This window comes from Maylandia zebra, linkage group LG16, assembly GCF_041146795.1.
Source record: "Maylandia zebra isolate NMK-2024a linkage group LG16, Mzebra_GT3a, whole genome shotgun sequence".
In the NCBI taxonomy this organism is placed as follows: domain Eukaryota; kingdom Metazoa; phylum Chordata; class Actinopteri; order Cichliformes; family Cichlidae; genus Maylandia; species Maylandia zebra.
Window position 1 is genome coordinate 16,352,396 of NC_135182.1, and position 27,519 is coordinate 16,379,914.

A 27,519-nucleotide genomic window follows, 5' to 3' on the forward strand; every position below is an offset into this window, starting at 1 on the left:
ATACAAAATGTCACTTATGTCAATACTGTTTTTAAAAATCGTTAAGACATTTATTCAATTCATAGCCACCGGTAATAACTGAATAAGAGACAAGCCTGTAGCTAACTTGGCCACTGACAGAAATACTAATAAAAACTGGATGCACCCGCACCGTCAGCTTTCAAGGCGCTAAAATCGAGCGCACCTCCCCTCTGTGGCCAACCACGCAGTTTCTCGCGTTATTTGGACACAGCTGACCGCTTGAAGAAATAAACCAGGCTAGGCTAACAGGACACATAGTTAGCAGCAGCACGGAGAACAGGAACACAGTCGGGCTTCAGCTCAGTGGGGAGGGGGGGGAACAGTGGAGACCGGACAGGAGCGACTCTTTCCCTTCCAGCAATGCGGACACTGAGTGTCTCCTCCAGCTAACGTCAACGGCGTCCCAACGGGCAGGGACTGCTCCGAGGCGACGGGAGATAAAAGGCGACATCAAAAAAGGGGAAGGGTTAGCTCTGTTTCAATGTTATTGTCAATTCAGAACCACATATGGTCACAATGTCCTGCACTGGCAACCTCGTTTGGGATGTAAACAAACGCCTAATTGGATACAGCGAGCCTAACGCCATCAGGACCAACTATTTAGGTAAGAACAAAGCAATGCCTCTTTACTGCTAACGCTGACATGTATGAAGAAACGTGTAGGAGCAGTGTGCATCTGCAGACTGTGTGTGTGCTGCAGAATCACAAGAAGTGACAGGAAGACTGTGTCCCAGTCCAAGACACTACCTGCTTAATAACAGACAGCTGCCGCTATCCGCGCTCCCCCGTCCCCCCAACCTACACAGTGTAAACACAGCCTGCACCTTTTATTTATAGTGAAGGAGCTAAAACAGTACAAAGACGAGGTTCAGACTTGTGCTTAATTTGTAGCAGTGCGGGCCTGTTCATCACATCATACAGACATAATGTTACTTTTTCAAAGGAAATGCAGTGTAGATCTCATTTCAGTGCAATCGCAGGATTGTGCAATCATCTGTAGAAGGCACCCCCATATATAGTAGTCTGAAGTATATCCCTGTAATGGCACAAATAATGCAATAAAAGCAGGGTTCAATCATGTAATGCATTTATGAGAGGCTGGTGCATTAAAAATAAAAGCGCTCTGAGTTTGGCAGGAGTCTGTTTACAGTAGAAAGTGCTGACAGCATCAGGCTTTCTTTTCAAGACACTCACAGAAACCGATGTGTCATTACTGCTGCGTGAAAAGGCCACAAGGTGCTGAAAGTAGCACAACCAGCAGGGCCGGGAAGGATTAGAAGAGGAAATTAAAATGGTTTAGTTTGCAATTGTTTGACTATCAAAATAAATGAGCTAAGATGACATAATGATGATAATAATAATAATAATAATAATAATAATAATGATATTTTTATTCATCGTTACAGCCAAGAAATTCCCATGTTACAGCAGTCAAAACATTTAACACGCCACATAACCAGAGTTTACATTTGACAAAGGAAAATGGCTCAGAAAGGTTAAATTGTACAAAAGAAAGGAACACAAGGAAAATAAGTCCAGCTAGTAAAGATGCTATAATAATAATAATATTACATCTAGGTAACAATCCAAATTGCCTATATTTACAACTTTCGAGCACTGATGCTTTTTACATTACGTGAGCATTTATCAGTAATACTACGTCCTTTGTGCGTTGTAGCATCATATCCATATCCATACACACATACACGTGTGTGTGTGTGTGTGTGTATGTGTGTGTGTATGTATATATATATATATATATATATATATATAGCTTCATAGCATAATTGCCTAAGTCATTTGACTAAGTCAATGACTTAGGCACTTATGCTATGAAGCTAACGATATATATATATATATATATATATATATATATATATATGGTAAATATCTGGAAATGGTGAAGGCGAAAATATCTCACACTGAATGAAATGCAGCAACTTATTAAGGTTTTAATGCAATTGTAAGTAAAAGTAATAGGACTGCATAATTTCAGTCAATAAAATGTGTCGCAGCGCTGCACTGCGTTGATTATTTCTTACATCCTTGGTTCCTGCAGGCAGAAACAGCATTCCGGTTCTGCTCATCACTGATCTGCTAGGAAATGTAATCATTGAATTTTAAGGCTTTCCTCTTTGCTGCTGCATTAAATGCATTTAAACTTGGGGGGAAGATATTTTTCTATCATATATTTCAGTCTGTTTATTTTTTTTAAAGTCCTCTGGAAAAGACTTTAAAAAAATAGAAATTTTAAAGTCCTGGTTGCTGAAAGTTGCTATATTGATAAATTATTCAGTCATAATTTGAATGTGTAAAGGTAGGTCTCTTTTTTCTTTTCTTTTTTTTTTTTTTTTAAAGTGCAGATATAGTTATTTTCGAGTGTTGGTTGTGAGAGCGCAGTGCAGGAGAACAGAGGATGTTGCCCGTGGTGCACTCGGAGAGCTAAAACTGTCAGAAAGTCTGTACCTCACGGCTTTATAAGCCCATAGAGGTGGGGCAGGTGCCTCAGAGGTTTAGTCAGTCCTGTATTTAGCATGTCTGAGAGATAGTCAGAGCTGTTGTCGTGTAGAGGATACATGCTGTGATGTGTGGGTCACAGCTCCTGGAGGATAAATTTAGCTTAGAAGAAGCGTTAGAGGGGAACAAGTTGGGGGTTTATATTCAGCTGAAACTGAGAAACGTCCCGTGAGGTTTAAAGTCTTCTATATTGTAGGGTTTTCCTAGAACTGTGATAGGAAACGCCTAAGAGATGATTCATATAACTAGGAATTACTATTTTTACTCATCTTAAGTTACATCATGCTAAGTCATTTTATTTATAAGAAAATTTAAGCTCAACAATTGTTGACAAAAGCTGTATAGGTAGAAGAACAAAATCGTTTAAAAAAAGAAATTACAAATAAATGATAAAGAAAACAAATAACAGGCAGACTTAGTGCATTTTAAAAGCCAACCACTCTTTTTCGAGTCTGAGTCTGCTTCATGACTTCTCTGAGTCTGGTTCATGAGGGCAGCAGCCATCCCTCTCCCTAGCCACCTGAGGGGGGGATACTGAGGCATTCAAAAAGTGAGGTTGTTCAGGCAGAGATATAATCTCTCCAGTGTGTACTTGGTCTTCCCTGGGTCCTCCTCCCAGTTGGAGGCAGAAACACCTCAACTAAGAGGTGCCAGGAGGCATCCCAGTCAGATGCCTACACTATCTCAACTGCCTCCTTTTAATGTGGAGGAGTAGCAGCTCCATTGTGAGTCTCTCCTTAATGACGAGTGCCTCATTCAGCTCTGAGGGAGGGTCCAGCCACCCTGCAAAGTAAGCTCATTTCCTCCAATTGCATCAGCAATCTCATTCCTTTGGTCGCTAGCCTCAGCTCATGGCTAAAGGTGAGGTTTGGGATGTTGATCGACCGATAAATCGGCAGCGTTGCTTTCACGCTCGGCTCTCTTTACACAGAGAGGCAGATTGGTACGATTCTGGTCCAGTCCATCTGCCAGTCTCCTGCTCCCTCCTTCCCTCACTCGTAAACAAACCCCAAATACTTGGACTCGTCCACTTGGTCCAACAAGTGGGCAATCCAGCTTTTTCTAACTGACAACCAAGGCCTCAGGTTTGGAGGTGCTCTTATAAAACCTTTATAAAACTTCAGTGGAAGCTGGCGGTCCAGGCTCGATGAAGCCACTTAGACCAATTTTTCTGAAAAAAAGCAGAGACAAGTTTGATTGCACTGTTTTTTGTGTGTGAACATTTTTAAACAGAATGTAAAAAGTCTTGCATTTGATTCTGTGAACTGATAGCGAATCTGAGTATTGTTGCAGATTTAGGCATGACTGTACTTAGTACATTACTCATTATTAATCCATTTATAGGTGACGTGACTGTGCTTGCAATTGGTGATATCAGAGAAGCTTTTGAAGTGAATCACTCCCAGACTATTTCTGCAACATTCATAACACCTGTTGAAGCAAGTTAAGGCTCTTGTTAGTATATAAGCCACCAGACTTTTGCAACAGCTCACTGAGTCATTTCATTATTACTAAAGTAGTTAAAAATATAAAGGAAAACATAAGGAAAGCAGCTACTTTATTTTAAAATTAAATATTTCTGTTTTTCTTCCCTTAAAGGCTGTTTTCACACTGGAATAATGTTTTTATTTAATACAATAAATGCTTAATTGTGACAGCAAATTCTTCTGGATTAAAATAGTTCACCTTTATAAAAGAAAAATATTAGCACAAAGAAGTTTATTGACTACTGTTACATGGGGTTTTAGTTTTTGAGGTGACTAGTAGTTGGTCCAACCACACTGACTGACAAAGAAGAGTCCATAAAGTATGATCAGTTCTTATGGGAGCCTGTGCACTCACCCCATCAGGGATGTGAAGACATTGCTGCTCAGCGTCTTGTAGCAGATGCTGCCGTTTCTGCTCATCATTTGTGCAGTACTGCTATAATAATGATCAGTGGCCTGATTGCTGCTGCTGGATGAGGACATTAGCTTTGGCACAGTTTGCTTTTCCCTGTCAGGCTTCACCCTTTAAGTGACAGTTTGCAATGATGAAGGAATGTCTTGCTTTCTCTGGTAGTCCTTTGCTGACATTGACAGTGAAACACACCGCCCTGGCTCACATTGGATGTTAAGGAATTCACGATGTGTGTGTGATCTTAAAACAACCGCGTCAGCGTTGTTAATATCAAACATGTTATTCAGGTTTATCCGAAGCGTCTCTTCCTTTTTTATCTGAGGCACAGGTTGGTTATTTCTTCCTTTCAGGATTGTCCTGATTGTGCTGGTTTCCTTCCAGGCCTCCCAGTAACATTTTCTTTTAGTCTGGACTCTCACCTTCTCCTAGATGTGATTACCGAGTTTGATTCAAACATGCAGATGCTTTTAACGGACTCCTTGCAGGTAGACTTCCTGTAGGCCCTACTACATGGTGAGCCATGTTGGTGTTTGTCAAAAAAAAATGAGAGTGACGAAGTTGTGAAACTCATAGAGGGGAAGTTGGGAACAGCAGATAAACTAACGGAAATTGGGCTCATAATAAATGAACGGCTTTTTGCCTTGTCACGGGTATTTTCCCATTTTCACTCAAATCCTTGGATGTATTGTTGTTGATTGTCTTTGAGTTGATCTTACCACCGTTATTGTGGATTTCCTCTGTGATTGTCTTGAAGTTTATTAGTGGAAACCCGGTTCCACCATTAGAGGTTGAGCCAATTTTTAAACGTTTCAACGGCACCCTTGAACGTCTTTCCTTCTTCCGTGTGTGTGACTTTTAATAGAAGTAGTTTGACATGTGTGGCTCATTCAGGGTGTGCGCTTATCGGCCTGAACCTGTTGATGGAGATGCTTGTGATGCATACCAGCTTTCTGTGCACAGTGTGATAAATGTTATTGGATCCAGGAGACTGCCAAATATAACCACCTTATCTGGATTTCTTATCTTTTTGTTGACGACATGCCTTAGATAGTGAGAAATCCAGCTGTGCTTGCACGCAGATGATCAGAAAAACAGAATTTTATAACTTATCCATCAGGACGACCATATTGCTGTTCATCATGCGGTGATTGTAACTGAATGAAAAAACTGCAAAACTGATGACTTTAGAAAGTGAGACCCTGACCCTGAAGCTGTTTGTTAGAATAGCACATGCTTTGAAGAACACACATCCTGTTGCTACTTATCCAGAGGCCTGAATCTTCCTGTGATTTGCTAATCAGGTAATTACTTCAGTTTCCTTCCCCTTTGTGTGTTTGACTCTTTGATCTCTTTTTGTTTTACTGTGTCCTCTTTACCTCCCCTCCTGTAAAACCTTTCAAATGCCTCCGGGTCACTTACGTCTCTGTTCTTTGTGTTGGACTACCAATAAATATCATGTCAAGGTTTAAATTGCTTACTCCAAAACTGTGTTTTAATATCTGCTATTTGAATTGATTTCTCGTCCAGTTAAATGTCATTTTGTTGCTAAATTAATCAAACACCTGGGAAATCTTAGGGGGGTGTGTGTGTGTGTGTGTGTGTGTGTGTGTTTGCCCTGAGGTCACAATAGAAAGATGTTCACAAAAATAAGATAAAATATTAAGGGTTGACATTGTGAACTATGGAACCACTGTTCCTGCATTTCGAGTCTTATTGCAGAGCGGTTTTGTTTGTACTCGCCTCGTTTCTTCCTGTTGGTGCAAACAAGGCTTCCACTGCATGAATAATGGAACACAAGCTACAGAGCCACTGTTTAACGTGACATTTTATTCCTGTTGCACTTAAGTGAAGACTGGTAGATAAATGCGATTCAAATGAAAGTTTAAAGCCTGACAGCCTTCTCAAATCTACATGTTTCTGTTTTCACAGGTAGAAGAGAATTTGTCCAGAGGCTTAAACTCGAAGCAACACTGAACGTACACGATGGCTGCGTAAGTGCCCCACATTTTTATCCGTCTCTTCGTGTTTATTGGTTGAAGTCCTCTCCCTGCCAAACACGCCACGTCACTTTTTCTCAGCTTGCTGGTGGAGCCTTGAACAGATCAGATCAGGTCAGGTGGTTAATTCCTCTGAGAAACCTGAAGCTGACATAACAGTCACACGTCCTGTCACACTACAGGGCAGGACATCAGCCTGTCCAAGACACCACAACAAGCATTGCATGCATGCAGGTCTCAGGAGAGCTGCATTAAAGTGCAGCTCTTAGCCACAATGATTGAGATATTATTATTATTGCATTTTCTGAATATGTTAGTTTGCGTTTAGTTAAGTAGCTAAGAGCTTCTGTATTAACACGGTGTATGTTTTGTTTTTGTCTTGGACTCTACAAGACTTGTATGATTCATTTCAAAATAATCTTTATTTAGCTATACTTGGCCTTCAGCCATGTTCTGAAATGAGCCGTTTTAGCTCCTTTACTGATTGACTGTTTCTTATAAACAGATGACTTGAACAAGCAGGGGCTGTTGTGCTCATTGTCAGTCTATGAGGGATATCAGACATCCTGACATTAAAGCATCCAAGAGTGGAAAAAACAGTCTGAAACGCAGCATTCAGAGCAGCCTGAAACCCCAGCTGTAAGCTCATAGGGATTACTTGTATATACGCTGACCTCACTATTTAAGGCTTTGGCCATGGCCAATATGAACATCCACCTTTTTAACAATGTATATGTGACAGAAAACAATAAGTGTAACAGGTCCACTTTAAGTTATTAATCAGATAAAGACTTTCTATTTGCACCACCTAAAATGTGTCAATTTAGCAGATTTTAGCATCAGAAGAATAATATTAGTGAATATGAATTATTGTGAATACTTTGATTACTTTTTATTATAGAAATTTTAAGCTTGGAGTTACAGAAGTTTTTCAGTGGACACCGTGAGATACCTGACCTGTTCTGACTCTGCACTGTACCACATTACACGAGATGCTAACCCTAGCCTGTGTTTAAAAATGCCGTCACAATAAATAAATAACACCATTTCCTGCCTCATCTGTCACCATCTGTTAATCTTTCATTAGGTGAGGAGGGGCCTCACCTACACTCCACCTCAAATCTAACTATAGATGATGTGCAGCGTCTCAGAAACCGAGTCAAACATGTTAAAAACCTGATTCAGACGTGAGGTCTGCATGTAGGAATACACGCAGTGTAATGTCTCAGCAGAGGCAGTCTGACACGATGAGGCGCTGACGGAGGCTGCAGGTGTTAATGAAATATTGATCCACAGAGTGACAGCAAACACTGACCTGATGCATCACTCTTCTTTTGCTGTTCCTTAGATCCACAGCTAACTCATTCTCTAGCCTTATGTTGGTGGTTATTTCAGTTGATCGAACTGTTAATGAACCTAATTTGAATTGGACGATGGCATCCATATTTTCTTACTGATTTGAAGCAAAGGCATTCAGGGATTTTCTTTGTTGCTGATGCTTAACAAGCACAGAAAAGACAATAATATAAATGTAATTGTGTGCAGGGACATGCCATTTCTTGTTATTCGCTTCTCTGATAGCAATTCACATTCATCATGCAGAATCCTCTCTCACGTGTCCACATTTTGGGGCTGGACTGAGTTACTTATTTATTTTTTAACTATTTGTTTTACATCAATCTCGTATTACATAAAATGAAGAAATTCAATAAGTCGTCACGTTTATGAAGCTGTAATGAATGGATGTCGGAATTTAACTTGCGTTTGTCAGTGTAAACACCATGTAAGCGCTCTCTCTGATCTCTCCTCAGGTCAACACTATATCGTGGAACGACACGGGCGAATACATCCTGTCAGGGTCGGACGATACCTTCCTGGTCATCACCAACCCTTACAACAAAAAGGTTGGATGAATGGATGAACACCAAACTGATCATTTTTAACTGTTATTCTTTGCATAAATGGTCAATTAGCCATAAAACAGGACAAAAAGCTTAAATTGGCAGAGCACAGTTGAGATACTAAACTAAAGGAATTATTTAATGGATGGATGTTCCACAACTGTTTTTGTGAGGGATGTCCACCCACTGAAGGTTTGTTTCGCTGGGACAAAAATATCCCACATTATTCTGAACCTTTTTTATCTGCCCACATTTTTCTGAAACAGAAATGTGGTGAATTGGAGGGTGGTGCTAGTCTTTAAAACTGGGATGCTGAGCAGGAATTTGTATGGTTTTTTTTTTGTTTTTTAATGTGACTGTTATCTAATATAGAGGTAGGAGATCTCCTGGTCTGTGTAGTTGTCTAGTTAGTTTAATCTAAATCAGGGGTGGACAATTCCAGGCCCGGAGGGCCGGTGTCCCTGCAGGTTTTAGATGTGTCCTTGAACCAACACAGCTTATTTAAATGGCTAAATTAGCTCCTCAACATGTCTTGAAGTTCTCCAGAGGCCTGGTAATGAACTAATCATGTGATTCAGGTGTGTTGACCCCAAGGTGAGATCTAAAACCTGCAGGACACCGGCCCTCGGGGCCTGGAATTGCCCACCCCTGATCTAAATTAAGCCGAGTCTCCAGTTTGAGTCTGTATTCATCATAAAACTCTAACTCTTAAACATTAAAATTACATAAGTGTCTAACAATCTATGAGAGTCTTGAGAGTGTTTTCATCTTTGTTATTACAACAGTGGTAAGAGAAGTTTCTGTGGTTCCCTTAGTTTCTCTTTCTTTGACATACTTTGACTTTCAAATGATGTCATATGAGGGAAAAGGAAAAAAACAAAACAAAATGTCAAACGCCAAACCTAGCAGCAGAGTCGCATTTTGTGGCTAACCGCTAAATAATCCCAGTATGCCTTCTTGTCTTTGTGTAGTTCATGCTGGGCCTCTTTGCTGTGCAATAAAATAAAAAGCTACAAACAGCTGCCAATTGCATATAAAAAATGGCTGTAATTGCTAAATGCAATAATTTTGTTAAACACCTTGAATTCAGTCACATCTTTATTTATTTGAACTTCCGCTGTGGCAGTGTGCAGAAACAAAACAGCAAAAATGGTATCTGTCCAAATACTTAGGGATCTGACTTCAGCTTGGGTTTAGACAAAGATTGGAAACAGTCAGAAAAAGCATGGCATTGCTCCCAGAGACCACTTACCAGCAACTCTAAATACTACAAATGAACACATTAGTGTCTAAAATTATGTAAATGTGTGCAAAAATCCCCCAGGATGTCAACATTTTATACTCTTTCATCTGCTGATTTGCTGCCTCTGGTCGAGCATCCACTCTGATGCAGCTGTCATCATACATTTCTTCTTCTCTGCTTCAGGTCAAGAAGTCAATACGTTCAGGTCATCGGGCAAACATCTTCAGTGCGAAGTTCATGCCCCACACCAACGATCAGGAAATTATCTCCTGCTCTGGAGACGGCATCATCTACTACACCCACACTGAGAAGAGTCCCGAGTACAACAGACAGTGTCAGTTCACCTGCCATTATGGAACCGCTTATGAGGTGCTGATTCACAGAAGCTGATGAAAAGGGTTTCTCTCTTACTCGTTACCCTCCTGTCTTCTAAGCTTCGCTTTGTTTCTTCAGATTATGACGGTACCGAACGACCCCTACACGTTCCTGTCCTGCGGGGAGGACGGCACGGTGCGATGGTTCGACCTTCGCATGAAAACTAGCTGTACTAAAGAAGACTGCAAAGATGTACGGGTGACATCTGTGATGTTTGTCTTTTTTCTGTCTGTGATTCATCACCAGTCAGGGTCAGGATCAATGTGTTTGTAGCTTTGGGGAGGGATCGATTGAAGAACCATCTTTTTGTTGTGAAACCCTGGCAGGTGCCCTTAAAACCAGATTAAAACAGAGGTGATCGAGCTTTTGCAGCAACACTATCAGATCTATGGACTAATCTCCCTCTCTGTGTCTGCACAGCTTAGTTGATACAGTCTTTATTAAAAATGAATTTATTCTCTTTGGGTTTTGGCTCCAGTGTGACATTTTTTTTTTTTTAAATGTTTATTTTTTTCTGCTTTTTAGTGTAGCTTTTCCTGGGGCTATATAAGTTTATATTGTACTGTTGTTTTCATTGAGCTATATAAATAATCTTTATATAGCCCATTTAAGGAACCTGACCTTGAGTTTTTCACAGTGTTTAGTGTATAAGAGTTTGTGGATATCTTTTTTTTTTTTTTTTTTTTTTTTTCTCTTTCAAAAATGGCTCACTGGACTTTGTATTCATGCAGGACTGATAATGGACACCCCCCCCCCCCCCCCCCCCCCCCCCCCCCCTCCCTTTCTTACTTCACTGCTTTCTTCACAAACAGCTTTTGGTCTCTCCTCTAGGAAGCGGTTTCTTTGGCTTTAAACCAGCGTGCTTCAGTTGATAGATGAGTGTGTGTGTGAGAGAGAAACCGTGTCCTCCTAGATTATGTTGCATCTTCTTGTATTTCGTGCTCCAGATGAGAACCTGTTACCCTAAAACTGTCAGAAGAGTTTTACCAGCTGCTGTCACCGGCCCCTCTGCCTCCCCATCATCAGCCTGCAGTAGTCAGACCTGGTAGTGCAGTTGCTCCACTTTATTAGGTGCAACTACTTCAGAGTGATACAGCAGTTTGGGATTTGACATCAAATATCTTTAGTCTGACCAGTGATGTTAATGTGGTTTCATAAAGTCTCATAAAGCAACAGAAACACCTCTTGAGCTTCTAAAACTGTACCTCTCAAAATGATTACAGTTGAATCAACACAGGATTTATTGCAGGCATCAGTTTTACATTAGTTTACATCATTTTTAAAAAAAATTTATTCTCAATCAGTGATATCTGCCATTACTGAGCAGAAGTGACTTCCAGACCTCATTGCGCTCTTTCATTTCAGGACATCCTGATAAACTGCAGAAGAGCAGCGACCTCCATATCAATTTCTCCGCTGGTGCCGTACTACCTGGCCGTGGGCTGCTCCGACAGCTCAGTACGAATCTACGACAGACGCATGCTGGGCACAAGAGCGACGGGTAAGCAGCCCTGCACAGTGGACTTAGCCACTCTACACGTCACAAATTCGTTATCCTCGTGTTAATGTGTAGGTAACGCAGCCTGTTGTGGTGGAGAAACTAAACTTGCAATGTCCGTTTTTGCTTTGAATGTTCAACCAGTTTCTCGTTTACATGAAGGCAGCGGGGGGAGGATCTCCCTTTGAGTTTTTGGTCCCAGCCTGCTGTGCCTCGTCTCTTGTTGGACATTTCTATTTTTAGATACTTTCACGAGTATTTTTACTTCTTCCTGTGTGTTTTAAATCCTTCTGACAACTGCTTATAAAAGGTATTTATGGAGCGTTGTTCCTACACAGAATGCAAGTCAGTTTTTTTATTCAGAGACTTTTAAACAGACTGTTTAAATAGTAGGGTGTGAGGCATGCCAACAAGTTGTTTTTTTATTAAACTTTATTCATAGTTTTTCTAAACAAAGCTAAACAAAACACTTAAATTCTCCCTATCGCTTATCCCACTGAGATTACAAATATAATGGAGAAAGAAAAAGAATAACACTGATTTAATAAATCGATGTGGATATTAATGGGATAAACACAGTACATGTGTATGACGAAAAAAGTATGGACATTTCTCCTTAACTCAACAATAAGTTTGAGTATACCACAATTACATACACTAACAAGACCAGCAGTAGCTTCGTTATCATAGTGACCAGGTCGATAGATCCAGTTATTAAAAGATGGAGATTTGTCTGATTAATTATTGAATAAGTCTTCGGGCCATTTCTCGGCAGTGTTGCTACACTTCCACCAGGAGTTCAGTGTTTAGATAATGAGGGTGGATTATTACTCTGGATCCTACTGTACATTTTAGATGTGTTGCTCTTTGTGCCGGGGTCTAAATCTAGTATATCGCTAATAATATTATTGGCCAGCAAATATGGGAGAGTAAAATGTTTTAATAAGAAAAATTCATATTTATGAGCATCTGTAAAACTGTCATTTGGACTGTTATAACTTTTGTGTAATGCCTGAAATAACGAGTGTTCCTTAGAACACAAATACATCCTTAAGAAAGTGAATAAATAAATACAGACCATTTTTGTGGCAAGTTTGAAAACAACGTCAGTTTGAGACAACGAGAAAAGACAACTGTTCACCACAGGAGAAACGAAGCATAGCTGATTGATGCAAACAGGTTTTCCAAACTGGAACCAGGTTTTTAAGGTGCGTTCTACAACAAGGTTAAGGATATGAAGTTGTTTTCCTTTGGCCTTTGTTGATCTCATTTAAAAAAACAAACAGTTACTGGATTGATATCCAATCCCCTGCTAGCGCAGACAGGACTTTGATTTTTTTCACCTCAGGCAGAAGTCCAGTCTATTAATTTGGCTGTTCGTGTTGCCCAATAGACTTGGGTACTTCTAGACACGGGGATGGCATGGTAAACCTTTCATCTTGATTATATTCACTCCTCCAGTGACTAATGGGCAGTAAAGCTCAGCACGCCAGCTCTTGTTTTGTAACAGAGTTTTAAAATGATGTTTTTAGAATTCCTTTTAAAACACGTGAGTTTGATTCTCAAGTAGGTAAGTTGTGTGGCTTGAACGAAAGGGAAAGGATTAAAATCTGACCCAAATTCCAACTGACTGACAGGATGTGTATCTAATCACATCAGTAACCCTTTCCTCGGCTCTAAAGGCAGTGGCTATGGATTCTATAGAGGAATAGTGAAAGACAGCAACGCTGCCAAGTATCGCAAAAACAAACAGCCTGAAACCTCAGTTGGTGTGCAGTAAAGCCAGTGGTGAAGACTAGATTGTTCTGACCCAGGTCAAAAATGTTGAACTAAACCAAACTGTTTTTCAGCACAGTAAATAGACATTTCCATTCAACACATTCAATTGCTTTTGACATATCATTTATATCAAACCCACCGAATCGTCTGGACCAAATCCACAAATATAATTAAGAATCTTGTTCACCGACTCATTGGCTAAGTTGCACACACTCTCTCATTTTTTTTAGGTAATTACATGGGCCGGGGAACCACGGGCATGTGTGTTCGGTTTGTTCCCGCTCACCTGGCCAACAAGTCGTGCAGAGTGACCTCTCTCTGCTACAGCGAGGACGGTCAGGAGGTGCTGGTCAGCTACTCCTCCGATTACATTTACCTGTTCAATCCCAAAGATGACCAGGCTCGAGAGCTCAAGGGCCCGTCGGAGGAGAGGAGAGAGGAGGTGAGATCCCAATGGGAACTTTTCTTCTGTCATTCTTTTCTCCCAAACTGTGTCTTTTAAAGGTTTATATCGGTTCAGACACTGTGCTGTCATTTAGACAGTTTTCCACTATTCCAAGTGTGTAATAATTGATCTACAAAATAAAAATCTGCCTTATCTGTCAGTCTAAGGCAAAATCCAAAAATATTTACCACTTTTTAAAAAATGGGTAAAATACCCAAAACAATCAAGAGTCTCTGTCTTTTCTTGTTGATCAGCTGACTGACTACTGGAGTGTAGATCTCAAGTTACATGTACAGAGAAGGTTAATGGAGGCCTCACATGTTATGTCTCCTGTTAAGAGTGCTAACGGCCTTTTGACTCTATAGAAAATAAACATAATCACGTCTGGCTGAGCAGAGGTGTCCATGCGGCTGATTTTTGGGGGCGAATAGGACCGATTGTTGTAAACAGAACTGACCTTGTTGTTGCTCCTCTGGGCCCTGCAGACATCAGTGCTAAATCTGTGGTGGCTGATGCAGTGCAGGGAGGTGAGCAAATGACCCTGAGAAAAACAAACCCAATACAAAGAAGGAAGAAACGCACTGAGGATGGAAACAGCGTCATGAATTACTGCCTGATCTGTTTGGCTCTTAGTTATATTTCCTTTGTTAGTTTTGAGATTCAAACAACTGAACAATCAAGGAAACTGCGTGTTTACGCTCGGTGGTGGTCTTCACGTGTGTCCGAATGTGCTGGGTCACGGTGCCATGGCGAGTTCAGCTGTGTCTAGATGCAACCACCACACGCATTCCTTTCCAAATACAGCGAGCGACGCAGGCAGCGTTCCTCAAACCACCAAAATAGTTCAGGCTGATTTTGGGGCAGGCGAGGAGCAGTGTTCCTTACCCCCTCTGTTTTCCTCTACCTGCGACCTTGTTTGTTTAATCCTTTTATCTGATTTATTCAACTGTCTTTCAGCTTCTGCTCCTTTTCACCACCTGTCCACACATTTCCTGACTGAAGCGGTGGATAGTCCCTGCTCTAAGAACCTCTTTTTCCTATTTCTGGCTCTCAGCCTGTTGCAGCCAGGGGGACTGGAAAGTGGCAGGCAACCTCAGTCATGCTGCCAGGAGGAGGGGGTGGGGTGGGGGGAACACTTTAAAGAGGACACTGATAGAGACGAGTAGTGTTTTGCTTTGGCAGCGCAGCTATTTTTGACCATGCCTTGACTGACAAACTGCTAATCTCTGTGAATGTGTGTGTGTTTCCACAGCTGAGGCAGCCTCCAGTGAAGCGCCTCCGTCTACGAGGTGACTGGTCTGACACTGGACCCCGAGCTCGCCCTGAGAGCGAGAGGGAGAGAGATGGTAAGATCACAGTATGTGCTCCTGCTCGTCTACAGCGACGGTCTCGTATGACAGGCCCGACCTCTGACAAACTCTGAGAAGACTCCAACCTGCAAAATATATTTTTATATACTGCTCAAAACATTAAGGGAACACTTGCATCACACATTGGATCTCTTAGGAACGAAATCCTCAAGTTTGAAATCTTGACTGCCATTCAGTGGTAAAAATCATCAACTCTTTGAGGACTGGGTTCAAAATCACACCAAAAAGTTAAAGTTGTTCAAGCGTTTCCTTCATTTTTAGCAATATATTTTCCCCATATTGATTTTGTAATCTTAGACGAAGAAGAAATCAGGCCATAAAACTGTCTCATCACCAACTCTGCAACTTATGAACATAACCAATAAAAAGAGAACCAACAGTGCAGTGATCTGTGGTAAATGCATTTAAATCCCAGCTCCCATCTTATTGAACACTCAGAGCACTTTCAGCACAAGCTACATTCACCTGGTAACGGGCTCTTTCATGCAGCACTTTTTCTCTTTGATGCAGTGCTTTCTCTCTGGCGCAGACACTCCCACTGATAATACATCTGAGTTTTTAGGGTTCACTATCTCGTAGATCCAACCTGACCTCTGGACGTCCTGCTGTTCTTCCTGAACTTCAGTTCTCTTGATGCATCCATCAAGTTTACCCTTTAAACTGAACTGGAGCTCAGAGTATGTAAACCTTCAGGGTTTCAGGTGATGACTGTTTCAGAGTGCTTTACTTTGTTCACAAGTTGGGTTTTTTTCTTTTCTAGTTGGATTTCTTGTTTGTCATTTTTTGGGGATAAATTTTCCCTAAATTCTCATATATTAAATTAATAATTTGTGTAATGAGTCATCCTTGTGCAGGTCTTAATGAGCCTCTGCTTGCATATGATCAGTTATGATAAGCAGTTTCTTTTGAGTACAAATACTCCAATTTTTTTTTTTTGTCATTTCTATAAATATGGACTGTGTCAAAATGAAAAGCTTGACAGGATCTAAAGACGTTTTCCCTTTTTTTTTTTTTTTTTTTTTTTTTTTTTTGTTCCAGGGGAGCAGAGTCCGAACGTGTCTCTGATGCAGAGGATGTCGGACATGCTGTCCCGGTGGTTTGAGGAGGCCAGTGAAGCCCAGAGTAGCAGAGGAACCCGACCTCAAACGCGGCCCCGAGGTGAGGCTTCAATACTCCGGCCTTCAAACGGGCCGGAGTAACTTCAGTAAGACTGACTGTTAAGAATCTTTCTGTGATAATAAACCGTAAACTAGCCAAAATCTAAAATCGTTGCTTGATTTATTTATTTTTTGTCTTCAGGTACAGCTCTTCGTCCCGAGGGGACGTTGAATGCTCCAGCTGCCTCAACAGGCGACTCTAGTCAGGAGTCCAGCGCCCCCGAGAGGCCTGTGGGGACGGACTCCCCAGAGGTACCTGCCAGTCCCGCAGCGGCCACCACTGCGCCCATGCCTAAATCCACCTCCTCTTCCTCCTCAGGGTCATCATCAACAGTCACAGCACCTCCTCCTTCCAGCTCATCATCAGTGGAGACCTCGGCCACTTCTTCCTCCCCTCTCACGTCGTCCCCCGACTCAGAGCAGCGGAGTCAGGGTGACACAACTGGGACCCCGACGGCCACGCCCACCTCTGAGCCCGCACTCTCAGGTAAGAAACCAGGACCGCACTCGCACTCACTGTTCACATGTAAGCCTTCAGTCCAATGAGGAGGGTTAACTGCTCGGTGTATGAGTGTGTGTCCGCGTGTGTGTATGTGTGGGTGTGTGTTCATTGGAGCCACTCCACTCAAGCAGCAGCCTCACTTCACTTTATTTTCCTTCAGCATCCTGTTGTCCTCCTCCTCCTGCTTGTTTATTTCATTTTTGCCCGATTCTCTGTGCCGAATCTTCTCCTCACATCCTCCGTCAGTCTTCTAATCGTGCATCCACTCTTCCTCTCTTCCTCTGCCCCTTTGTCAGAGTATGGTCCTCATCGGCTGCCCATAAGTTTAGTGTGTAGGCGTTTGCAGAGGTTGCTCCGGCTGGCTGACCCACCTGGACGGGGTCGGCGAGCGGCCCCTTCTCCTTCTTCTTCTTCACCTTCTTCTTCCTCTGCAGCCCCTGAGAGACAGTCGCAAAGAGCTGCTACCTCTGCCGCTGCTGCTCCTGAGAACCAACCCTGTACAGGTTACCCACCCCTCCGAGCTCATCAACCCTGCAGCAATCCCTCCATAAGGGCTGCTCCCCTGCCATTAACCCGTCCCCGCCTTTTAAGCAAAGACAGCCATGTCTGTTGTAGAGAGGCTCCAGAAAGACCCAGTCTTGCTGTTACTGACCACTAACCACACACTGATCTTCCCCGCTCTCTTATTATTCACCCCTTACTTCCTCTAAACTCCAGAGTCCAGTGTGTCGCCTCTCCACTGTTTGCTCAGCCCTTAACTCACTAATGCTCTCACTCCATCTTTCCACTTGTTGCTTGAGTTTTCACCTGCAAACTCTCCTGCCGGAGTGGCACCAGACGGTATGAAGCTTTGCTTTGGCCTCATGGTTGTTCAACCATGTTTGATGATATAACTTGCCTTTTTTTTTGTTTTGTTTGTTTTCTTCAATGTCATTGGATAGGTCACATTACTGGCTTCACCTACTGCTGATGTTAAAATTAAGGTTATTTCCATCAGTTAGTGTTGCCCGTTTTGTAAATGTGTCTCGATACTCAAAAGCCGGTGGACAAACAGAAAAAATAAACAGACATAAGTGATTTTACTTGCTTGAGTTGAACTAAAATGCTTGAAACAAAAAAAAATAATAATAATAATAATTTTTTTTTGAAATGCTGGAGTGAAAATAAGCAAAAAAGCATCCACTTTGGAATCCACAGACTGACTCTGAAGGAGCTTCGGAAAGACCGCAAAACTATTGCTCGGTTTTCCTATTTGCAACAATTTGTAACATTTCAACAGATTTTTTTTTTTTTTTTTTTGTCTGTGCACGAGCGCAAAGCAATAAAGTAAAACCCTCGAATCAAATAATGATTATGTAATATATGTTTATTAATAAGTTATTTTTTAAGTTTGTTCTGCTTCAGTTTTAATGTGACAGCATTTAGTTAACCCGAAGAGCTTCTCTCACTTTCAGCTTTTTTCTCTAAAAATGTAGGTACAACTTTAATATTAAAGATATAAACCGATTTTTAAACACACAACAAAACTGGCTTTACATAATGAGGCATCTGTTATGAAAGCTTTTATTGAACACGTCATTGTGCAGTTCAGTAGACACAATATTTAAATTGCTTCTTCTCACTTAATTGGCTTTAGTTGGTCACAGATATCTTGGAGAAGTGTGTTGTGTAGCCAGCAGCCAAACAGATGTTATTGGGTTTTTTTTCTTTTGTTGTTGTTGTTGTTTTGTTGTGGCAAGCCCAAGTAAGCACTTCTTGATGGTTGGGATTTCCAGGTTCTACATAACACAGCAGATATAAAACATTTCTTTGCACATCTGTAAAAAGCATGCATGAAAATCATGTTCTTGTTTCCGTTCAGACTTACTAATCGCTGATTCTCACTGAGCTTCCCCAACACTCTGTAAACCGATCACAGCTGTTATCAGATGAAGGAGCTTTTTTATTTTTGGCTGATGTGAAAGCTCTTTCTGCTTGGCCTTGGATTTATTTATTTATTCATTTATTTTAAACATGATTTAGAAGTTTTTAACCCGTGTGAGCCCTCACGTTTGACCTCTTTGTTCAATGTTTAGTTGGTCTCATTTGTGTTCCAGATTCCCCCTCGTCTGTGGTAAACAAACAGCTGGGATCCATGACTCTTGATGAACAGCAGGGTGCGTCTTTCCCTTCCCCAACCCCATTCCCTGACCCTCACCCTGCCACTCGCTTTGTCTTCTCCACCTTCTGTCTTAACCACTTTCCCTCATCCTGTCTCACTCCACTGTTTGTCCTCCATCGATTTCATGTTTTTGTTTTCTCTGTATCCACTGCTTTACTGTTCAATATTCTACTGTCCAGATGTGGATGTGTCTGACTGTTACTGTTGCTCTGGCCAAAGGATTTAATACAATTGTTTAAGAAGTTAGAGCTTTGAGTAATGTAATAAACAATATCTCCAAAATTCAAATGGATGACAAAGAAAAGCACTACTCAGACATATACATTTCAGTGCTCTCTGCTGAACCATCTGTGCAATATTTAGCTTTTTCTAAAATGCCCTACTACGTCTGACATTTCTCCTTTGCAATGATTAGCATTGGTAGTCAGATTTAATGTGGCTTCATCTTTAACTGTTCAGTTTTATTTGTATAGTGCCAAAGCAAAACAATGGTCTTTCTAAGGCACATATGTTGTTACATAAACACTTCACAAGAACCCTGAAAAGCCCCAATGGTTCACTCTTGATTTCTCTTGATCAGAGTGGACCATCTACACAGCTTTGTTTAATTTGAAAATAATGTCATATTCAGTTTAATTTAAACGTTTTACTTTGTTGTAATTTAAAGAGGATAATTAAAAGGGGATGATGCTCATCTTAAGCATGATCAGAGATTTGGATATTGAGCTATCTTAGTAATTCTAGGCTTTAGAATATGCAGGTATACCTGTGATCAGTGCTCTAGGGTTCAACAACTTGCACAGTAGTAAAGTCCCCTTTTGGTATCGCTGATGGTTGATAAAATCCTCACTGCGCACCACATAATGCACAATGTGCCAAAAAAAAGGGGGTCAGAAAAATCTTTTTGTCTCATTTCGTGATGGTGGATCAGTGTAACTATTACACTTACACACTTACTTGACTTCTAAGAAGCCAGGCATAAGCCTATGTGCATGCCCAGACACGCCTGTGCTGCAGATGTTTATGTGTGCAGATGCAACTGGGAAAATGGAGCAAGGCACATTCACTTTAATATGACTCTCATAATAATGATAAGTTAATGGATCACTGGGGAAATTACAGAAAATGATTGCTTTGATTGGAGCTATCACTGCTCACGATCGCCGACATCATCCTCCATCGGCACACTCCCAAGCTCCACCCACCTCCTTCTGGTTGCTAGGGGCAGCCAATCAGTTACTACTAATAAATAACTTTTCTAACTACTCTAGGACAAAGGTCTGAGTCCAGAGGTATTTATAATACTTTTTATATACAACACCAACAGTATAATATCAAGCTACTTTGTGTGTACTGTATAGCTTTATATATGAAGCACTACATCTGTGATTATTTACAGTGCATACTGACAGAGATATAGCATGTAGCATCTTAGCAACAAGTCCCTCTTTGTCCTCCAGCTCAAATTTTCATCTTCCCTGGAAACCTGTTCCTTTTCTTCAGTGTAGCTAGCAGCTAACGGGTGTAATGACCCTTTAGGGCCTTTGACATGTGTGTGTTTGTGTGCGTCTTGTGTCTTGCTGTTGTGGCTGTCTGTCAATACGTGTCTTTTACGACGTGTCCTTTGTGGTTTTGTCTAACGTTTGCTGCATGTTCCCATTTCTGTTTAATGTTGTTTATCAGAGGGAATGGATGCAACACAGAGTTGCATATTTGTGGTGTGTTTTTAAATGACCAACTGCACACTGCAAACGACAGGAAGAGTTACTTTTGATCAGAGTTTTAGTCTGTACAGCCAGTGCGTCTCAGTAAGCCCCCCTTGCTTGTTTTGCCTGTGTGTATTCTTCTTCCTCTCTCAGTAGCAGCCGAAGCTACAGCTTCACCTGCTGATGAATCTGCTGCTGCACCAGCCAGCAGCATCCCATCCATCTCCACCTCTACTTCCACCAGTCGACCCAGTGCAGCAGAGCCTGTCCTCAGCCTGCACTACAGCTCAGAGGGAACCACCACCAGCACTATCAAACTGGACTTCACTGATGAGTGGTGAGTGATGGCCAGTGGGTGTCAGCTTTTTAGGTTGAATGTGACATTATACTTGGATTAACTTTATAATCTCATATTTATAATGCTCATATCTCCTCCTCTGTATACCTGTATGTCAATACAATAAATGACAATAAAATTTAATTTGGCTCATGTTGACCTTCAGATAAATAAGGTTGACATGATCATTTAAATCTTCATACGGTGCTTTGTATACGTTTGTATGTGTTGACAACACACACCATGCTTGTGAGAGTCATAGTTTTTAAGTTATCAGGCTTTTTGTCAATTTTTTTTGACAAATAAATCAATAAGTTGACAGTGAAGACGTTGGTGGATGTAAGCCAAACTTTAATGGAGAGTTAACATGAACCCACCTTACACCCTGACAGAGTTTTATCAGAATTCATTCAGAACTTTTCGAGCTGTCTTGTTTACAGACAGAATGAAAAGCAAAGGTCTCCAGTGCAACTTCACTCATTCCATTCAAATTCAGGTAACTCAATAGGAGTTACCTTCTTATAGTCGGGGCAACTGCATGATACTTGTGTCTTCCCATATTTATTTATTTATTTTTCCCCAGATAAATATGAGTAATTTTCAGGAAAAAACACCCCAAAAGGACTGATGGTAACTCTTGTTCTTCCACTACAGGAGCAGCAGCACGTCCAGTTCGATGGGCAGTGGAGGCCCCAAAACATCAGAAGCTGCAGCTGTACAGAGCAGAGAGAGTCTGTCGACAGAGAGCTTGGTATCAGAGCAGGGTGAGTCGTCTCCTACAGCATCATGAAAACGCCTCGATCTCAAACATTGTCTGATCTAGAACAATAAACATGACACAATGAATGGCTTTCTGTATTCCAATCCTGATTGCGATGATATGAGTTTGCTGGCTTCCTCCGTAGAACCAGCATGTGATGCCTCCTGCTCCAGTGCCCCCAGCAGCTCAGCAGCTCAGGTTCCAGCAGAGGGCTCCTCTGAGGGAGACAGCATGGCGTCTTCGCCGCAGGAGAGGAGTCAGCCGGAAGGTACAGAGGAGAGGTCAGGGGGCTGTCGGCGAGCAGAGCCCTCTACAGAGGAGGGGCAGGAGGGCGTGGAGGGCCAGAGTCAGCCCGCACGCGGCAACCAGGACTCTGATGACAGTGATGATGATCCTATTCTTATCCCCCCCTCAAGGTTCAGAGGACAGGGGCAGAGGTGTGTTTGAGAGCATAATGTTTCTTACTACAAGTAAGAAAAACTCTGTTTCGCATTCCTTAGTTCAGTTAAAAAGGGGGTGGGTGTGCCGATTTTAGAATTTGTGATGCTTTGCTGTTGACTGTTTTACTACAAATATAGATTTAATTCCAGAGGATCTGCAGTAGGAGATAGGATGATCAGGTAATCTGTTTGCATTGGAAAGTGAACGCATCTAATGCATCAGGAGTGTGACATGCTGCGGAGCATTTAAAATTAAGAGCACAACGTGATGTGCAGTAATCGGATAACTTCTTTTCTTTTGTCTTGGTTTGACGGTTTCTCTCACAGTGCACTAATAACACACACAGCTGACTGTAGAGTGCCGTGCATGTGAGTACTGACTCCACAAATGGTGTGAACAGAAGCATCACAGCTGCATTTTGTGTAGAACAGATGGAGAAGAAATGAGTGTCATGCATGAAATCCTTGCAGAAAGGAGCCAAACGAATATAAAACGGACACATTTACACACAGCGAGGTCAAAGGTTTAAACAAAAGTGGCATTTTCATAAATTTCACGCTGTATGCCATCTCAGTAGATTTGAAATGAAAGTGGCAGCTCATGAGCACTTTTGGCTTTAATTTGAAGGGATTGAAAAAAATTATTTAACCGTTTTAGGACTCAAATGTAGTTGAACATGTAACTAAATAACCTGTCCGCAAATTATTTTTTTAAAGATAAAACATATTTGATTTAATTCGACCTTTATGGTGCCTTTTGCAGAATATTCAACTCTTTACCTTTGGAAACTTGATCAAAGTAGATTTCCTCCCCCTGGTGGCTCATCCTGATTATGAGCACAAAGCTGTCGAGCTGACTGACAGCCTCTGACTGTCGATTCACTAAGAACTTCCTTTCTCTACTAGGAGATTTGGATGTATGCAGACTATTAATGCCCGACTACCTTGCTACCTCTGTGCAGACCTCCCCATGTGGGGTGGCTGTGGCTCAGGTGGTAGCGCAGATCAGCTACTGACTGGAAGCTTGGTTCGATCTTTGGCTTCCCCAGTCTGCATGCCAAGTATCCTTGGGCATGCGGCCCAAGTTGCTCTCCGATGCGTCCATCTGTGTGTGAATGCTTAGATTGCACTTAAGTACAGAAGGGAAGTGCTTGTATGAGTGGGTGTGAATGGGTGAATGAGGCATGTTGTAAAAAGCGCTTTGAGTACTTCCAGGAGAGTAGAAAAACGCTACATAAGAATCAGTCCATTTATCATTTACCCATCACCTCCCTGTTACACCCCCTACCTGACACAAGCCACTAGTTCCAGAAGAGCTTCTGTCTGTAGTGAAGAAATTAATAATGAAATGAGATTGTGTGGTTATGTAACGTGGTCTTCCTTGCAAAACAATTTTGCAAGGAGGCAGAAGAAGAGATGGGAGAGCGTCTGAGAGCTGGGATTGATGGAGGAAGCCAGTTGCTGTCTCTGCAGTCGTGTTCCATGACTACTGGATACGTGAAGGAGACCATGAAGACGTGATCTTTACTGCATGTGGCTGAGAGTTCTTCACTCGACCAGACGTTCTGGTGGTGGAGTTCTTCATCCTGTAATCATCCAGGCTGTTTATTAGGCCACTCGTAGTGTCACAGCCTAATGGTGGCCTGTTTTCCTTTCATTTAGAGCTTCTTTGAGCCCGTGTTATGGTTTTACTGCAACAGCTTCCAAATGCAAATGCCAAGAATGGAATCCCCTCTAGACTATTTATTTATTTGACTATTTATTTATTTGTTAAATTCAAGTAGTAATAACATATTTTTTCTATGCCAATTGAGTGAATTATTTAGTTGACAACCCCAAAATTAGGCAGTGTGCATAATTCCATAAATGCTAACCCATTACCTTCCTCAAATTAAAGTTGAAAGGCTACACTTGCTTTATGTCTTTCTTGCCCCCTCTCTCTCTTTTATTTTTCAGATCTATTCTGGTGGCTTGTCTGGTCAAAATTATGAAAATTGTATCATTAAAACATTTCTGGATTTAGCTTTGTGTACAATACTGTTACAGTGTATATCTGGTTGAAGTCACTCTAAGGTTGAGAAGAACAAACTTTTATTGGCTTGAGTCGGTTATGATGGATCAGGCAGGTGCTTTCGCTTGCAAGTGGCTGCTTTCTCGCTTGGAGCTTGTTTGTTACAATCTTGTTAATGGTTTAAAAAAAAATATCCGTGTAGCTTGGGTCTGAAGCATGAGACTTGAGGCAGCACTGACAGCATGGGTTTGTTTGCTTTCAGGCACGTGTATGAGTCTGGGGTTTCTTTTTTCTTAGACAATCAGCAGCAGCTCGTATTCAGGAGCTGTTCCGCAGGAGGAAAGAAAGGAGGGAGATGGAGGAGAGCGAGACTCAGAATATCAGGAGACCTTCAGTCAAAATGGTCTACAAAGGCCACCGCAACTCCAGGACAATGGTATACCTCGGGCCACGCGTGTTGTATTAGTCTGAACTCATATTAATCCATTGGCTCTGATATCAGTGTTTTAACTGTTGTCATCAGACTGTGAAATTTGAAGAGTACAGTTTCCAAAATACTCAATGTTCCCTTTTAACTGTGTGTAGATAAAGGAGTCATGTTTCTGGGGCAACAACTTTGTGATGAGTGGTTCAGACTGCGGCCACATCTTCATTTGGGACAGACACACCGCAGAGCACCTCATGCTACTTGAAGCCGACAACCACGTGGTCAACTGCCTGCAGCCGCACCCTTACGACCCCAGTGAGTCCCGCCTGAACCCGGACGATGTTTCTTCACTTGTTGACATTGCTCTCATTTCCTGCTTTGTTTCAGTTCTGGCTTCTTCAGGGATAGATTATGATATCAAGATTTGGTCGCCACTGGAAGCATCGCCGTCTTTCAACAGAGTCCTCGCTGAGGAGGTAGAGTCAACCCACAGAAAAGAAAAGAAAAAAAAAACCAAACCCACCGTAAAACCTTTCTTCTTCTCTTCTCGTCAAGGTCATCACTCGGAATGAGCTGATGTTGGAGGAAACGAGAAACACGATCACAGTCCCGGCCTCTTTCATGCTTCGAATGTTGGCCTCCCTCAACCACATCAGATCAGGTACACACACACACACACACACACACACACACACACACACACACACACACACACACACACACACACACACACACACACACACACACACACACACACACACACACACGCATGTAGCACGCTGTTTTTGTTAGACCAATCTCAGCCTCTCTTTAATATTTGCCTCTTCCTCTTTGCAGATCGAGTAGAAGGCGATCGCTCCGAAGGCTCAGGCCAGGAAAACGAGGACGAGCAGTAGCCAGCTGGAATTTTATTTTAAAATAAACACTATTTCTTCTTGCTGTATAGCACTTGAAAAATACCCGAGATTTGTACAAGTATAGTGTAGAAAAACTTCCTTTTGAAAATTAGTGTAATTTCTAGCCCCTTGTGTTTTTTAAGAAGACTTTCTTACTGATGTGTCTGTATGAGGATAAACTATATTTGTGTGAATGTAAAGGCAAGGACGTCAAAATATAAGTGTGAGGAAAAGTGGTGGCTGGTGTGAAAGTTTAAGTGCAATATTATTTTGTTAGGAGAAGGTGAGCTTTGATCAGTGTTAACGTTTGACGTTTTTGAAACTGTAGCACAGCTGAGAAATGTTGATGTGCTGCTCCGGCAGTTACGCATGTGAATACAGACATAAAGTAAAACACGGATGCTTTAATTTTCTTGTTGATAAAGAAGAAGAAGAAGAAGAAAGGGGGGCGGGGGAAGAAAGCTGTGGATCTTCTCCCCAAAAATATGTTTTACAAAACCTGGAAAAAATAAAGCCAAATGGTATCTCAAATATATCTGCACTTGGGTTTGGATGGAAAATTTAGACTAAGTGTTTGACTTCAGCAACAGACGGCACCTGCTGACAGATACTGACAGCTGTTGTGGGTGTACAGAGCAGCTGCTCTTGGGTCAAACCTGTGTCATACAGTTCTACTGAACAGCTGCTCTGTTGGTCCAAACCCAGTTTCCTGTGGAAATCACTTAAAAGTGAACCAGTGTTTGGACAAGCAATCCCTGTGACTCGTCAAAGTGATTCATTCTATAGCACCTTTTGAGATAAACATCACAAAGCGCTTAACAACAAAATCAACATAAAAAATTAACCCACCTCAAGTCTAAAAAGATGAGACCACAGAGTCCACAGAACTCAAGCTCAGAAGCAGAGTGTTCTGGGGGGCCTCCTTTTACCTCCATGCATCCCTGCTGGGCAGGTATGGGGTGTAAAGGTGGACAGGTGCTGGTCTGTGAAGAGCTCTAAAAGTGAAAAGCAGATTCTGATCAATGGGAAGCCAGTGTAGCTGGCAGAGCAATGGTGTGACATGAGAACTTGGAATATGTAGTGAGAAGCCTCGCAGCAGTGGTCTGAAAAACCTGCAGATGTTCCAAGGACATTTTTGCTTAGACAAGTAAAAATACAATTACAGTAATCCACATGTGATGAAATAAGTACATGAATAATAATTTCCAGTTCAGAGCGTAACTCAATGGGACTTAACTTGGCAATAATTTACAAGTGATTAAAAACAAGAGTGAAACAGAAGTTTGACATGTATTAAGTGAAATCAGAGCCAAAGATTACTCCTGGCTGCCTGATAGAGACGAGTGCAGATTTAGCTCATTTTGGAAAGAAGACCAAGAGGTTCTTTCACCTTAGGCCCAAATCTGGGGCTCAAACAAGAACTTTTTCTTTAAGGAAGAAACACATTGAACATTTTCGTTAAAGTCATTTCACATTTATAGAGGTGATAAACTAATGTTACTGATGTCTTGAGGTTTGGGGTATCAGCTTTTATTCTTCCCTGCAGCATAAAGTATTTTATGATCCAGGTAACAAGCTGTCAACACAGCTGTAGGTGATGCTGACTGTGCGGCTTGTTTGCAGAACAAGAAAAACAAACGGCTCAGTGATTCAATGTTTTGGTTGCTGTTTGGCTTCAGCTCTCATTCACAGCAGACAAAGAATTCAAACGATGTTTTATGTAAAAACTAAATTTAATGCAAACATTTGTATTAACACTTACTGTATATGAAAAGGTTACATCACTCAGGTGTACATTTTTTTTCTTACAAACATAATACCTGTTCAACATACGAGGTAAGACTGAAGCACCACAACTGGGCTCTATGTATAAAAAAAATTGTCTCCTAATACAGAGAGTGTATAAGATGAGGTACAACCCAGTGTACCAATGAATATTCCCTATGCTCAGGTTTCCTGATTCAACACTAAACACACAAACATTTCTGACATCAACAAGATCGATTATTGATTCTGGACTTCATTTTCCTATGATCTCCATTTCTTGTTAGCTCATTCGGTCTTCACTGATAAGAAA

At 41.6% G+C, this 27,519-nt stretch overlaps 1 protein-coding gene across 6 annotated transcripts; it reads left to right on the top strand.

Annotated features, from left to right (window-relative positions):
- Nucleotides 1-235: 235 nt before the first annotated feature.
- On the top strand, nt 236-25,977 carry dcaf6 (ddb1 and cul4 associated factor 6). Of its 6 annotated transcripts, none has more exons than XM_024801589.2 (21): nt 236-625; nt 6,367-6,428; nt 8,246-8,338; nt 9,762-9,947; nt 10,032-10,145; nt 11,319-11,454; nt 13,461-13,672; nt 14,928-15,021; nt 16,084-16,203; nt 16,345-16,689; nt 17,001-17,207; nt 18,801-18,860; nt 20,725-20,908; nt 21,563-21,672; nt 21,814-22,105; nt 22,247-22,288; nt 24,417-24,555; nt 24,705-24,861; nt 24,934-25,022; nt 25,102-25,207; nt 25,384-25,977. In XM_024801589.2, the coding sequence occupies exons 1-21, from the start codon at nt 529-531 to the stop codon at nt 25,440-25,442; spliced, it is 2,904 nt and encodes a 967-aa protein (XP_024657357.2). In that variant the 5' UTR covers nt 236-528; the 3' UTR covers nt 25,443-25,977. The 6 variants fall into 6 exon arrangements, with proteins under 6 accessions (XP_024657357.2, XP_024657359.2, XP_024657358.2 ...); XM_024801591.2 differs by having other exon boundaries at nt 22,259-22,288; XM_024801590.2 differs by having other exon boundaries at nt 20,728-20,908.
- Nucleotides 25,978-27,519: the final 1,542 nt, after the last annotated feature.

Coding starts and splice junctions, on each gene's coding strand:
- dcaf6 (XM_024801589.2), top strand. CDS start 529: ATGGTCACAATGTCCTGCACTGGCAACCTCGTTTGGGATGTAAACAAA. Junction 13,673..14,927: donor CGGAGGAGAGGAGAGAGGAG/GTGAGATCCCAA, acceptor GTGTTTCCACAG/CTGAGGCAGCCTCCAGTGAA. Junction 16,690..17,000: donor CTCTGAGCCCGCACTCTCAG/GTAAGAAACCAG, acceptor CCCCTTTGTCAG/AGTATGGTCCTCATCGGCTG.